Source organism: Oncorhynchus clarkii, chromosome 8 (genome assembly GCF_045791955.1).
Source record: "Oncorhynchus clarkii lewisi isolate Uvic-CL-2024 chromosome 8, UVic_Ocla_1.0, whole genome shotgun sequence".
Lineage (NCBI taxonomy): Eukaryota > Metazoa > Chordata > Actinopteri > Salmoniformes > Salmonidae > Oncorhynchus > Oncorhynchus clarkii.
In genome coordinates, this window is record NC_092154.1 from 33,525,326 (window position 1) to 33,540,047 (window position 14,722).

At 46.1% G+C, this 14,722-nt stretch overlaps 1 protein-coding gene across 5 annotated transcripts in view; it reads right to left on the reverse strand.

The window, feature by feature from the left end:
* Positions 1-14,722, reverse strand: part of LOC139415307 (myelin transcription factor 1-like, a) — a 49,957-nt gene that overhangs the window by 26,332 nt on the left and 8,903 nt on the right. For all 5 annotated transcript variants that reach the window (XM_071163344.1, XM_071163345.1, XM_071163341.1 and 2 more), the window contains exons 2-6: positions 13,387-13,512; positions 13,063-13,120; positions 12,428-12,461; positions 10,968-11,030; positions 364-890 (exon numbers count right to left, since the gene is read on the reverse strand). In XM_071163344.1, coding sequence (XP_071019445.1) covers positions 364-890; positions 10,968-11,030; positions 12,428-12,461; positions 13,063-13,117 — 679 coding nt within the window. In that variant the 5' untranslated portion in view covers positions 13,118-13,120; positions 13,387-13,512. The remainder of the gene's footprint in view (positions 1-363; positions 891-10,967; positions 11,031-12,427; positions 12,462-13,062; positions 13,121-13,386; positions 13,513-14,722) is intronic.

Genomic DNA, 14,722 nt, shown 5'->3' on the forward strand with positions numbered 1-14,722 from the left:
GAGAGCCGGCGCATCTGGTTCACTGAAGGTAGAGGACCTCTTACTACACCCCCTCTCCTCCCGAGGACCCTATTGGCCACATGTTCCCAGATTGACCATCATGCCTCTCTCCCTCCACCCTGACAGTCCCATTTCAACAACTCAATTCTCTCTGGGATATTATGCCTCCATCTCGCCATGATTGGGTATGGCTTTCACTGGCCACATCAAAGGTGCACCGCGTTGATAAGAAGTATATCCTAGACTCAGGGATGTCATTTCTAGTGGCAGCTTATTAGTGTGGCAAATAACTCCCAGCTCCACCCAACACTATTACCCCCTCTTATTTCCCCAGAAAACAGAACATTGGAAATATGAACTCACCTGGCTCATGGTGACTCTGGACCTCTTCTTCCTCCTCCTCCTCTTCTTCCTCCTCATGTTCATCTTCGTCACCCTCATCCTCCTGTTCCTCTTCCTCCTCCCCTTCCTCTTGCTCTTCATCATCCCCATCATCTGCTTCCTCATCTTCCTCTATCCCTTCCTCCACCTGTTCCACCTCCACTGGCCCTACTACCTCCATCTCCACCTCCTCCTCCTCCTCATCTGCCTCTTCTCCTTCCTCCTCTTCCTCACCTAGCTCCCCGTTATCCTCAGAAAATCCTTCCTCCTCTATCTCTTCCCCCTCCTCCCCTTCCTCCTCTTCTCCTTCCTCCTGAATCTCCCCGTCTACCTCCCCCTGCTCCTTCTCCTCTCCCTCATCCATGGGTTCAGGCTCATAGGAGTGGAAGATGGCAGCAGAGTTCACCTCTGGGTCGGTAGGGGTTAAGTAGGGCCTCCTCTTGGGGGAAGGCTCCAGAGGCTGTTTCTCCTGGGTCTTCCTCTTCTTGGCCAGGGGGCAGCCATAGACACTAGACAAAAGACATGAGAGGAATAGAGATTTGTTCAATGGTCTTAGTAAGGTAAGTGTTCTACGTCTAGAGATATATAGATAACTAGAAATGTAGAGATATCTAGATACCGTGATGCAGTATATTGGCAATCTGGCAATCAAGGTAAATTACATGATTTCTATTTCATATTACAATGCAATAGCATTGTGATGACGTTAATCATTGCATAATATCAACTAAACAAGAACGGAAATACATATTTCCAAACCTATTTTACATACCGTAATTTTGGGAACATGCATGCTCTACTTCACTTAAATTCCCAAAAGCCACTGCATTGCGGAAAGCCTGAAGACTTAGTTTCGAAGCCTCCAAACCAAAAGCTTATTCAACCAGCCCTCAATTACACAAATCCCATAATAATCATTAGCTGTTGAGAAATTCCACTTTAATTGCTCCAAAACAGCGATTGCAATTATACAAGGTTTTAATGTGGGCTTTGGGGAATCAATTACTCTATTTCCATATGAAAGGGCTTATTTGTATTGAGGAAGGGAGAGTAGGTTTGTGTTCTTTATCAATGAGACTAGAATAGACAGTGATGATATGCCACAGTTCTTTGTGTGAAAATGTAGACTAGAAGTAGTGTACCTGGAATCCACGCTCAATATCATATGTTTCATTATTGTTGAAGTGAAACAACAGTAAAACAGAGCGATGTTCAGTGTGGATCCCAGGCTAGACAAGCAGGACCACACCTGAAACTCCGGTCAGACATAGTGAGATTTCAAATGTATTGTCATTGTCTCTTTTATAGAGAATTTCCAGTCAAACAATCATACATTGTCCAATGTTTTTCTATTGTATGCGCATCAAAACATAACAACTTGACTATGAACACCGGTCATACTGTGTAGAGGCCCATCCATCCTGTATATTTTCCTCACAGTCGTGCATGCAGCTCACATGCTTGGTTAGGAGTCATCGGGCTGTGAAATGGCCCACATTTCTACTCTCTTTTACCGCCGTTTATCCGCCCTCTCACTCAGCCAACGGATCCGGCCTAGCCTGCCCTAATGTGTGCAAATCGTCAGTCTCGGTCAGACTGAAGGACCACCGGCAATCGGGCACAACAACAACGCCTTCCCAGCTAATGGGTCTCTCCATCTCTGCTCCATTTTGAATCGTACACAACAGTTAGGGTACACACATACAACCGCCCCACACACAACGTATCACACGTCCAACTGGTAGATCCGTTTCTTATTGTTGACTCAGCTGTACAGACTAGAGAGTAAGAACAAAAAGAAGGTGGCAAAGATGTGCCTGTACAGCTGAGTCAACAATAAGAAACGGATCTACCAGTTGGACGTGTGATACATTGTGTGTGGGGCGGTTGTATGTGTGTGGTCAGAGAGGGATCCCTTTTCATTTGCATTCGTCTGACATTTATTTTTGCCCTGGTGTCTTCCCCTCGCATGATCCCTCTCTTCCTCTTTTCCTTTTATCCTATAATCTCTTGTGGACATAACATGTAAACATAAATGGCACCTTGGATCTGTCACGGTACAATGGGATGCGTGAGATTACCAACAGCATTAGTTCCAGTGCCTTGGAGAAATCACTATTTTACAGGTGTTAGCATCTTTCGAAATTTGGGAAAGAGGAGGGGACATTTGGCCCATAGACTTGTCTGTAACTTGCAAAGAGAGAGGGTGGAGCTCTTTGTTCTGGTTCCGATCCTCGTTCCATCTCTTCAATTAACATGTATGGACCCAGAACTTAATCGAGCATCTGACCAATTTCGCAAGACTTTAGTTCTGGGTTAACCAATATTATTTATCTTATAGCTGTTAGGCAAACAGCTTGTGGGTGCAGACTGTCATCTGTCTCAGTGTGTGTGTGTGTGTGTGTGTGTGTGTGTGTGTGTGTGTGTGTGTGTGTGTGTGTGTGTGTGTGTGTGTGTGTGTGTGTGTGTGTGTGTGTGTGTGTGTGTGTTTGTCTGTGCACGGGTGTGTATGTGTGTGTGTGTGTGTGTGTGTGTGTGTGTTTGCTTGCAAGCGTACTTGTGCGTGCATGTGTGTGCGTGTGTGTGTTCGGCTCAGTATGACCTTGGACACCTCAACGTCTCCCACAGGCAGGCCACGCCAATTAAAATTCCACAGGTAATTAAGCCACATTTGAATAAGGGAACACTGCAGACATGTTGGAGAGGGATTGTGCTGTAATTATGTGGAGGGAGGGAGGGAGGGAGGGAGGGAGGGAGGGAGGGAGGGAGGGAGGGAGGGAGGGAGGGAGGGAGGGAGGGAGGGAGGGAGGGAGGGAGGGAGGGAGGGAGGGAGGGAGGGAGGGATAAGAGATGTCTATAAGGCTTTCAGTGCTGGGGAGATAATAATGACTTCCCTCAGAGAAATCTCCTGTAGAACAAATCCTCTGGTTTAGTCCTCTGATGCCTGAAGAAAATCTTAGAACCTGAACCTTTTCTGGAGCTTCTGTCATCAGTAGCCTCTATCGAGGCATATCAAATCTAGCTCCGTCAAAGTAGGAAATACAGAAATCAATTTTTTTAGCTAACAATTTCTAAAATTTCAATGGGATTGGTGCTGTACAGGTTTATAGTCTCAACTGAATTTTTGAATTGTTGCAACGTTACCTGTCTCCTTTAATTGGTTGGGTTACCAAAGTCATGTTCCGGCAGTTTCCATCCCATCATAAACACTGTTCACTAGCTGCACATTGCCATGACGGCTCATGGCACCACAGGGGTGTGTGGGCGAGAGCGGCGTGCGAGCCGCTCGTTGTATATGAGTTGCCATAGGAGCGCCCTGCTCTCTGTGCCCTATACTGCAGCAGCATCCACAGGCATGTGTGGCACAGCGCTGTCACCATGGTGATCTCCCCCTCAGGAGTGGAATTTGCCATCCGAGCAGACTGACAGCGCGGGAGAGAGAGAGAGAGAGAAGGAGAGCAGTGATTCTGAGGCTGACAGACATCGCCCTCTCTCCTCTTCTTCCCCTCCCTCTCACCCTTTCTCCCTCCCCAAAAGCAGAACAGAAGCAGAGCTGGTATTCTGCATTCTGGAGGACTCTGGATGTCACACTGCAGCGCAGGTGCCCTCAGTTCCTCCCCACTGCATAGGCAACACACAATATATGTCTGTAGAACACTGTGATGGAGATTCTCTGGCTATCTAACACGTACAACCAACAACCAACAGGCTGCAGGGATTGACTACAATTCCTGAAGACGAATAATGAATGTTATGGAATGTCATTAATAAGAGTATCTGACAACCGTGCTTGATTGGTCTGTTGGAGTATTTAATTTGAATATGTGTTTTATATTAGCTGTTTATTTACTATTTTTAATATATGACAGATAAGAAGCAGATAAATGCCTTGAATACATGTCCAGTCAGCATTGACTACATTTTCCATGCTGCAATGGTGTGGCTAAGAATAATGGATCCAGGAAGTACTAGTGAAATCTTGAGTCAGGACAGAGAGGAAGAGATGAAGCAAGAGGGTTTACTCCGCCCAAAATCTGTCCACAAAAATAAGACCACGAAGTGAAGAATTTATGTATGGAGGTAAATGATAGTGTCAAATTTGGTGACCAAAAATGTCATCGTTAATGTGCTCTATGAAGCTTATTTGATCGAATAGAAGTTTCGTATTGGTTGGCCACTCAAATATCTTGTCAATATAATAGACATTTTTGGTCAGAATGAGTCCTCCTCAGCTCAGGTTCTCTGATGTGTCTGAACAAGAACATCCATCAGATCAATGTCATCAGCCAACCTACAACACCCATCACTGATGCAAAAAAGTCCTCATACCCACATAGACACACAAACACACATAGACACACAAACACACATAGACACACACACAGAGACACACACGCACACACACACACGCACACGCACACACACACACACACACACACACACACACACACACACACACACACACACACACACACACACACACACACACATAAACACAGACACATACATGCAACCAGTATAAATGTTATCTTTGTCATCGTAGCAGCAGAGGAGATTGAGGAGGATGGACGAGAACCTCATGTCATAGTGTTGTGTGAAGAGACAGTATAGTGCTTCACAGAAAAAAAAGCACACAAGTCCATAAATCATAAAAAGACCTCTGGATGAGATTCACAGTTGAAAACAGTTATGGATAAATCCGTAAACAGAAATAGACTACAAACAAACCCCTCAGACCCTTAGATTAACATACTGTGTAACAAAAAAAGACGTGCCTCCCAATCCCCACTTCCACAAAACATGTGTAAATATTGGACTATAAATTGTGCCTTTCTGTATTATACTCATGCTAAAATGTTTATTCGTTCTTATTGTTGTTGCGTTGTTGAGAAGGAACCTGCAAGTAGGCATTTTGTTGGACAGTGTATACCATGTGTGTCCTCGACATGCGACTAATACAACCTGAAACTTGAGAGTTGAGGACAAAATGACATGAATCTCCCACACAGTTCAAGGCCCATCTGTTGGTTAGCTAAACAAGAATATGATTCTTCAAGGCCCATCTATTTACTAGAGAATGTTTTAGTATACTGAAGAATACTACAGTAAATACTACAGTATACTACAGTCCACAAAAACAATACAGTAAATACTACAGTAATGTCTATCGTAATACTATAGCATTCCCCTCCCCATATCCTAATATGTGCAACTCATAAGTAAGAAACCTAGATGCCAAGTATAGACCATATATCGTTATATTCCCTAATATATGAAAAGATGTTATCATCACTCGCATCACTCGCATGTTTCCACGGTATTAAAAAAATATAACAACAAAAAATGTAATTACACCCCGTTTATTTTAATCGGAGGAACACAACCCAACGTACACCCGGCCACGATCTCCAAGTGAGAAAAGACAACAGCTTGGATGGAATAAAATCCTGTTGCAAGTAGCTCTCACAAAAGGCAACGCAAGTGCTAGGTGTGTGGAGTGACTCTGTCTCAATGCCTAGGCAGCCTGTCCTCACTTTCCACATTGAGAGGCCATTCTGCAGCACTATGCCCCCGCCTCACCTCACCTCGCCTCGCCTGCCTGCTACCAGCTCTTGGCTCCCTTCCCAGCGTTTTAGTGAGTGCTACCTGTCAGGACCAGAATTATACCACTCGCAGGCTCAGTCCATATGAGTCATGCATCAACCGGGGGAGAGGGAGGGAGGTGGAGAGCAAGATAGAAAAAGGGAGAGAGAGATATTTATCCAGGCGAGTCAATTGAGAACAAATTCTTATTTACAATGATGGCCTGGCAAAAAAAATTAGAACAGATAGAGAGAGAGTGGGAGAGAAATAGAGACAGAGAGACAGACATAGAGAGAGTGGGAGTGAGGTGGGTTGTGAGTGAGAGAGAGAGAGAGCGAGCGAGCGAGAGAGAGAGAGTCAGTGTGTGAGAGAGGGTGAGGGATGGAGGGAGGGAGAGGGAGTGAGAGATTGCACTCAACCTCATCTGCATAAAGCCTAGGCAATTACTGAGCGCCAGCTCTAGACATGGCAGTCCCACCCGCACAAAAGCTGCTCACCATAGACCCCCATCAGCTCACTACCAACCAGTGGATTTACGAAGGAAGTATTTCACTTTTAGACCAAATAATAAGACTTTATGTTCTCAGGATTTATGGGTAATGGAAAAGACATGTAATAAAACGATGACACGCCAAATCAGAAATATTTAACAGAGAGAATATTGTATGTGCCGATGTCAACATATAGCACAAAAACGGGCTTTAATTTACACCGTGATTAGATGTGTAGCCTGTGATTAGTTCTAGATTCATGTATGCACTGATTTGTTTGTTACATTTTTACATTTGAGTAATTTAGCAGAAACTCCTGTTCAGAGTGATTTACAATAGTATACATTTTCACACTTTTTTCTTTATAATTCATTTAAATGTAACACATCAACTACTGCAGATCTGATGTCATCAGTGGAAATGTAGGCGTTTCAACCGCCCCATTTCTCTATTTCTCTCTCACTGTCTTTGTTGCTCTCTCTCTCTCTCTCGCTTAATCTTTCTTTCCCTCTCGCTTTCTCTCTCGCTTTCTCTCTCTCTCTCTCTCTCTCTCTCTCTCTCTCTCTCTCTCCCTCTCTCTCTCTCTCTCTCAAACCTGTCCTATTGTGTGCTGCAAGACTGTAGGGCAAGACTGCAGGGAGGAGAGCCAACCAGAGCTAAGGTGAAGGATTAATCCTTAATATTTAACAGGCAGAAGCCATCTCATCCCCTCATGTCCCTTTGGTTGGTTCCACACCATCTTCCCTGCTTCCCCATTTTGGGAATCGAATCAGAACACATGTGACTAGTCAGTGCAGTGACTTGCTGCAGTGAACCAGAAATGACACTCAGTCCTGTGATGCAGAACTGGATCCAAACCCTCTGAGACCAGGGTAGTTACCCAGCATACCAATGGCTTGTCTGACATCTGAGCCACACACTGTCACATAGGAGAAAGTACTTTAGAACCTCAACTGCACACATCTGATATGATCAGTGGAAATGTAGGCATGTGTGATGCCTTAGCCGGCCTACTTCTCTATTTCTCTCCCACTTTTTTTGTTGCCCTCTCTCTCTCTCTCTCTCTCTCTCTCTCTCTCAATCTCAATCTCTATCCTTCCTTATTCCACCCTCCTCTCTGTCTCTCTCCTTCCCTCCCTTCATTCATCCGTCATCCAACCCCCCTCTCTCTCTTTCTGTCTCATGTATTACTTCACAGAGCAGAGCTGTAGCAGACAAACAGTAGACCCTGTTTGAGGTTGCTCTAATGGCGTCAGACTCTTAAATAGCTAGCATCGTCTTCCCAGTGTGTGCGGGAACGTGAGTGAGTGCAAGCATGCATGCGCATGTGTGGGTGGTGTGGGCGACAGTGATTCTCATTACTACACCCAGACACAGCCGTCCCCCTCCACGGCTTTACCTCTTCCTCCACAGCTTTCACACTATAGGCTGCCTGGTTTCAAATGAATCACATTCATCAAGCCTTTGGAAAGTATTCAGACCCATTGACTGTTTCCCCATATTGTTACATGCCTTATTCTGAAATAGATTTATTTTTAAGTTGGCGATCTACACACAATACCCCATAATGACGAAGCGAAAACAGGTTTTTAGAAATGTTTGCAAATGTATTCAAAATAAAAAACAGAAATACATGATTTGCATAAGTATTCGACCCTTTGCCTTGAGACTCGAAATGGAGCTCAGGTGCATCCTGTTTCCATTGATTATCCTTGAGATGTTTCCACAACTTGATTGGAGTCCATCTGTGGTAAATTCAACTGATTGGACAAGATTTTAAATAGCACACGCCTGTCTATATAAGGTCCGACAGTTGACAGTGCATGTCAGAGCAAAAACCAAGCCAAGAGGTCGAAGGAATTGTCCGTAGTGCTCCGAGACAGGATTGTGTCGAGGCACAGATCTGGGGAAGAGTACCAAAAAATGTCTGCAGCATTGAAGGTCCCCAAGAACACAGTGGCCTCCATCATTCTTAAATGAATGAAGTTTGGAACCACCAACACTCTTCCTAGAGCTGGCTGCCTGGCCAAACTGAGCAATTAGGGGAGAAGGGCCTTGGTCAGGGAGGTGATCAAGAACCCGATGGTCACTCTGGCAGAGCTCTAGAGTTCCTCTGTGGAGATGGGAGAGCCTTCCTGAAGTACAACCATCTCTGGAGCACTCTATCAAACAAGCCTTTGTGGTAGAGGGGCCAGACGGAAGCCACTCCTCAGTAAAAGGCACATGACAGCCCACTTGGAGTTTGCCAAAAGCCACCTAAAGACTCACAGACCATGAGAAACAAGATTCTCTGATTGAACTTTTTGGCCTGAATGCCAAGCGTCAAGTCTGAAGAAACCTGGCACCATCCCTACGGTGAAGCATGGAGGTGGCAGTATCATGCTGTGGGGATGTTTGTCAGTGGCAGGGACTGGGAGACTAGTCAGGATTGAAGGAAAGATTAAAGGAGCAAAGTCCTATTTTCAGTACAAGTCTCTGAATGTCCTTGAGTCCAGCCAGAGCCTGGACTTGAACCCAATCGAACATCTCTGGAGAGACCTGAAAATAGTTGCAGCAACGCTCCCCATCCAACCTTTTTTATTTAACCTTTATTTACCTAGGCAAGTCAGTTAAGAACAAATTCTTATTTTCAATGACGGCCTTGGAACCGTGGGTTAACTGCCTTGTTCAGGGGCAGAACGACAGATTTGTACCTTGTCAGCTCGGGGATTCGTTCTTGCCACCTTCCAGTTACGAGTCCAACGCTCTAACGCTCTAACCACTAGGCTACCTGCCGCCCCAACCTGACAGAGCTTGAGAGGATCTGCAGAGAAGAAAGGGATGAACTCCACATGTACAGGCATGCCTGTATTTGTAAAGGTAATATGTAACATTTAAATAAATTTTTTAATTTTGAATACATTTTTTCGTATTGTGTGTAGATTGATGAGTGTGGGGGGGGGAATTTAATCAATTTTAGAATAAGGCTGTAACATAACAAGATGTGGGAAAAGTCAAGGGGTCTGAATACTTTCAGGCACTGTATGTCACTACATCTGGGTGACTTTGGTTACCTTCCTAACAGGCATGGGGGGGAAAGGGGGGGACAGGAGAGATGGAATATGACAGCAGAGGTCAGGCTAGTAGCACAGTTGTAAAAACAATATCTTTGCATCTCTCGTGCTCGTAATCATCTTAGTTGAAACTGGAAGATACAGCATAACCACATTAGTCGGGTTTTCTATCAGTGTAAAGTCACTGTACAGTTGTAGGCTACTGTAAACCTATCATCAGCGCTGGAACTATGAACAACCAACTGCCAAAACGAACCAATCAGCTGTTATTTTTTAAAACAGGGCCGCCCCAGGAATCGAACACCCCCCCCCCCCCCCCCCCCCTGAGCCTTAACAACAACAACACACACACACACACACACACACACACACACACCTCTCCCTCTCAGCTTTCTTCCCAGCATGCCCCTCTATTTGTGGGTAAATCATCACCCTGGGTCTTTGGGAGAGGGAGAGGTCTGATGCAGGTGTCATTCGTCTGTGGCACCAAATGCAATTCCAGCCCTCTGGTTCAGGGGGGTGCCTTGATGAGGTGACACCGAAGACACAGGCATCAATCTCTCTAGCCTACGTCTGGGGAGTAAATAGCATCAAGTGGAGAGGCTTTAGTTTAAACATGCCCTGAGTGGAGGAGGACTCTAGGAAGATCTGGTGACAGGTCAGCTGTCAAGACAATTATATTTGCTCTCACCTCCTCTGTAGCTCGGCTGGTAAAGCATGGTGCTTGCGACACCAGGATACTGGTTTCGATTCCCTGGACCATCTGTACTCAAAATGTTTGCACGTTTGACTGTAAGTCGCTTTTGATAAAAGCGGCTGCTAAATAGCAGACATTATATTATTTAACATCAATTTGTCATTTGATCATTGACATGAAATGTGGAAGTATTCGGGTGAGCTTGAATAGATAACAGACTATAAACTGGTAAACAAAGCCTTGATAACATCCAAGATTACAACACAAAGGTTAGGTCCACAGCTCTTGAAGTACAAAATACCTTGTCCCCCCCCCCCCCCCCCCCCCCCCCCCCCCCCCGATCTATCCAACCAACTATGGAAGATAGCCATAGTTTCTCTCTATATATTGTATTGTCTGAATGAACACGTACACTTCCTGTAAGTCTCTGGCTGGCCCGGGCTGTGGCTGAGGCTGAATCACCACAGAAAATCAAAGAAAGAGTTGGTGTTGCGCAACCATAATCAACCCTCCTCAATCCAACACAGACCTCAGGTATACCGACACATTTTGCAATCAACTTTTCACAGCCAGTGATTGCAATTGCAGGTTTGTTTTAGGTGCAGGAACAATGACCTGGAACTGAAGAGCTTGATTGGTCCGTGATAGCTCCATGAGGGCTGAGTGAGTGAGTGAGTGAGTGAGTGAGTGAGTGAGTGAGCGAGCGAGCGAGTGGGGGAGGAAAAGTGCGGCTGATTTGGGGAGTGAAGAAGGATCTTTTACCTGCGGTGTCTGGCGTATTTGCCACTGACATGTCCACTTCCATCACATCCTGGAGTAGGGCAGCTACAGACACAGAAGGAAGAGACATAGGAGTCAACACACTGCGTGGCACGACAGGCATGTACAACCCCCCCCCCCGGACACAACACCCATTCCCTCACACACAGATAGGACTCAACATGTGTGTGCATGACATAACACACAACCCAGGGCAATGGACCAGAGCAGGTCTGTATTATTCATGTAGTGAGAAACACACAGCCAGCAGCCTTCAGGCCAGGCGGTGACTCACTTCACTGCATATTTCATAGCAGCCCGTCCGCCTTGGGCTTCTTTAGGACAGCTGTGGCTGCCAAAGTTAAAGTGCCCCTCTGAAGGAACAGTGTGTTGACCGTCCTTTGGAACACCCATAGGAACTAGAAGTTTCCATTTGGCCCGTTCAGCCGCGGCCCACTCTCACCACCATCCCATCAGGTAGATTACATTACATCTGTGGTGTACACTGTCCATATTAGGAGTTTTCCTGACAACTGACGACCTCTGAATACGGACGCCGCGGTGGCGGATGTCCGTCACGCATCATCCGCCGCGAAAAGAGCGCCGACTGTGCTAGGTAGAACAGAGCAGCAGCTCTCTCTCCCCCCAAGGTGAGCAGACTCATGAATGAGTCTGTGAACGGCAGGAGTGTTCATCGACCGCTAAATTTGGCATTATTGACGTCTGCAGCCCTGGCCCTGAACATGGATCGATCGTCTGATGAAAAACCTATTTCGAGGGAAAGGTGTGGATGTGTGTTCATGCATTTGTCTGTGGATGTGTGCGCATGCTTGTGAGTGTATATGCTTGTGTATCTGTGTGTGTGTGTGTGTGTGTGTGTGTGTGTGTGTGTGTGTGTGTGTGTGTGTGTGTGTGTGTGTTTGTGTGCGCTCTCTCCCTTCAGCCAGGGAACCGGCGGGGAGAGATTAGGGATTAGGGGGTCTACACTGAGGAATGCCATCAAGAGGGAGAAGGCTATTTAGCGATATAGACTGTTCGGGCCACTGGCCAGACAGAAAACACTATTACGATTACAGTGTGTGCTATAATGCTTGTTTTCCCCAATATAATATTGGTTTATTCTACAGTGGCAATGAGCATTTCGAGGCAAATAATCAATCATTTAGAATCTGTTCAGTGACGGCATAGAAGTAATTATTAACTAAACACTTGATCCTTGTCCAAATTTGACAGCCGAGGAAATGATTAGAGCAAGACTGTAAAGACACTGTCAGCAGTGCTGGGCCTCAAGTCAATGTGGCTATGATGTGAATATGGTGTCCATATTAGGATATGTAACCGTTGACCAGTGTCAGTAAAGCCTGGTCCCAGATCAGTTTGTGCTCTTGCCAGGAGGGCAGGAGGGCAGAAACAGGCTGGCACTCAGGCTAAGTAAAGCACGCAGGAATGAAAGATGCACTGACCTGAATAACTCCTGTGCTGCCGTCTCCACCGGAACTAGAGAGAGAGAGATTGACAAATCTGATACAGTTAGATGTACTGTCTAGCCTATAGACAACAAACATAACAATAGCAGTAAAAAATGGCTTATTAGGACAAACAAAGACTACAGGATCCATCATGCATTTCTCCTAATTGGAATTGAGCCCTTTCAGTACAGTCGACAGCATATCAGATTAATTTTACACTGAGTATATATATATATATATTTTACCTTTATTTACCTAGGCAAGTCAGTTAAGAACAAATTCTTATTTTCAATGACGGCCTAGGAACAGCGGGTCAACTGTCTGTTCTGGGGCAGAACGACAGATTTGTACCTTGTCAGCTCGGAGGATTTGAACATGCAACCTCTCGGTTACTAGTGCAACGCTCTAGCCACTAGGCTACCCTGCCGCCCAGACATACAACCCGGATATACAGTCACTCTGACTTGATGTCCCCACTTGATGTCCCCACTTGATGTCCCCAAATATGAGCCCAGGTGGCTGACGGAGAGGGTGGGGGCAGAGTGGGGGCGTTGGGGGTGGGGTGGACAATAGCTAGCGCTCCAGGCCGTTTAGAGTGACAGACACACTGTACTGTTGTCGTAGCGTACCTCGGACCCCTTTGGAACGCGTCCGGTGGTGCTTCTCAACCGCGTCCACCTCCATCTGCTTTAGAGAAAGGCATGGGAAGCGGGCCATTAGTTTTAGATTCTGTTTCTCTGGTGATAAGGCCACGGGCTGTATACAGCAACACATACACCGTAATACAGACGGTACTTCTGGGTACAGAACTTCTTTTGAGTTATTTCATAGAGCTGCATAGAGTTTCTCTGCGCAGTTGAGAATAACCTACAAAAATCAATCTTCTGAGTATCTCCCAACGACAAGGAGAAAATACGACAAGTCGAGCATCTACAGTACATCCGCCGTGTTACCTGGTATCAGCTGGGTTGGGTGGGGCAACACCTTGGTTCAAAAGCACGCCTCCGCCTCCTCAGAGTGCAACTGGTTGGGCTTCCTCAACAGCGGGCACTTCAAAACTCCCCCTCCAGAGTCATGATCTGCAAAGGCAATAAAAGAACAAGAATATCACACGCGTCATGGCATGAAAACGATCGCATTAGCGGTGGCAAGCAGAAAGAGGGTCACGATCAGCGGTGGGCGTCGCTCTGTGGTCTTGCTTGGCTGTCATCACTCGTGGAGCTTTGGTGACGAAGCAGAGTTCTACAAGTCATTGTTATCCTTATGCCAAGACCGTGATGATCCGAGAGTTAGTGAAGCAGCGAAGTAGCCACTGTTACGGCACCAAACCAACCTGGCTGATTCCAATCTGTGAACAAGAACGGCAGCATCCTCATTCTAACCTCTCTGGTTCCATTCCATTGTTTTGACTAAGTCCCCTGATGCACAGCAGGAGGCAAATATGTTCCTAAACAAAGATAAACAACTTATTTGCAGCCACCAAGCAACCAGAGAGTTATTATAGTATCTAGCGGTTTGTCTCTGCTTCTTTCTCTCTGTTTGTTACCGAGCTGAGAAAGTCTGAATGTCCACCAATATCCTTGGCTAGTATTACTTTTCACCACAGTGTGGACTTGCCTGTAAAAGCTTGATTCTGAATGGCTGAACGGAGAAACGCAGCAGCAAATGGAGTCTCTCTCTCTCTCTCTCTCTCTCTCTCTCTCTCTCTCTCTCCCTCTCTCTCTCTCTCTCTCTCTCTCTCTCTCTCTCTCTCACACTCTCTCCCCTATCGAGTGTTCAGCTCTCTCACCGTTGGTCATCTGTCTGCAACCCTGCATGAAGATCTCACACTCAACCTGAAATCCTGTTAGGATGTGGGCTGTGAACGTGTGTGTGCGTTTGTGTGTATGTTCACGCACGCGCGTGTGTCTCTACGTCTGTGTGCAGGCCAACAGCACAAGAGTGTGAGCGTGATACACTGCCTGTGTGTACGGAACACTGACTGCCGCACCTCCGACACAGAACGGCACAAATTCCCTTCAGCTCGTTCCTGTTCAGAATTGAATTCTTTCTATCACTTTTCCATTGAGACATCCCTAGCTCCGAGCTCTCACCTCAACCTCACTTTGGAGAATGAAAGCACACCGGCTCCAGCTGTCCTATAGGAATCAACTCTGGCAGTATAGGCTGAGAGAGGAGAGGAAGCTCTGCTTAGTATTCCATCCCGGCCCTCTGTCTCTCTCATATCACATGATGCAGTGCTCCCTGCATAAGTGGGACCTATGGGGGACCTGGGGGTTTCCGGTCTGG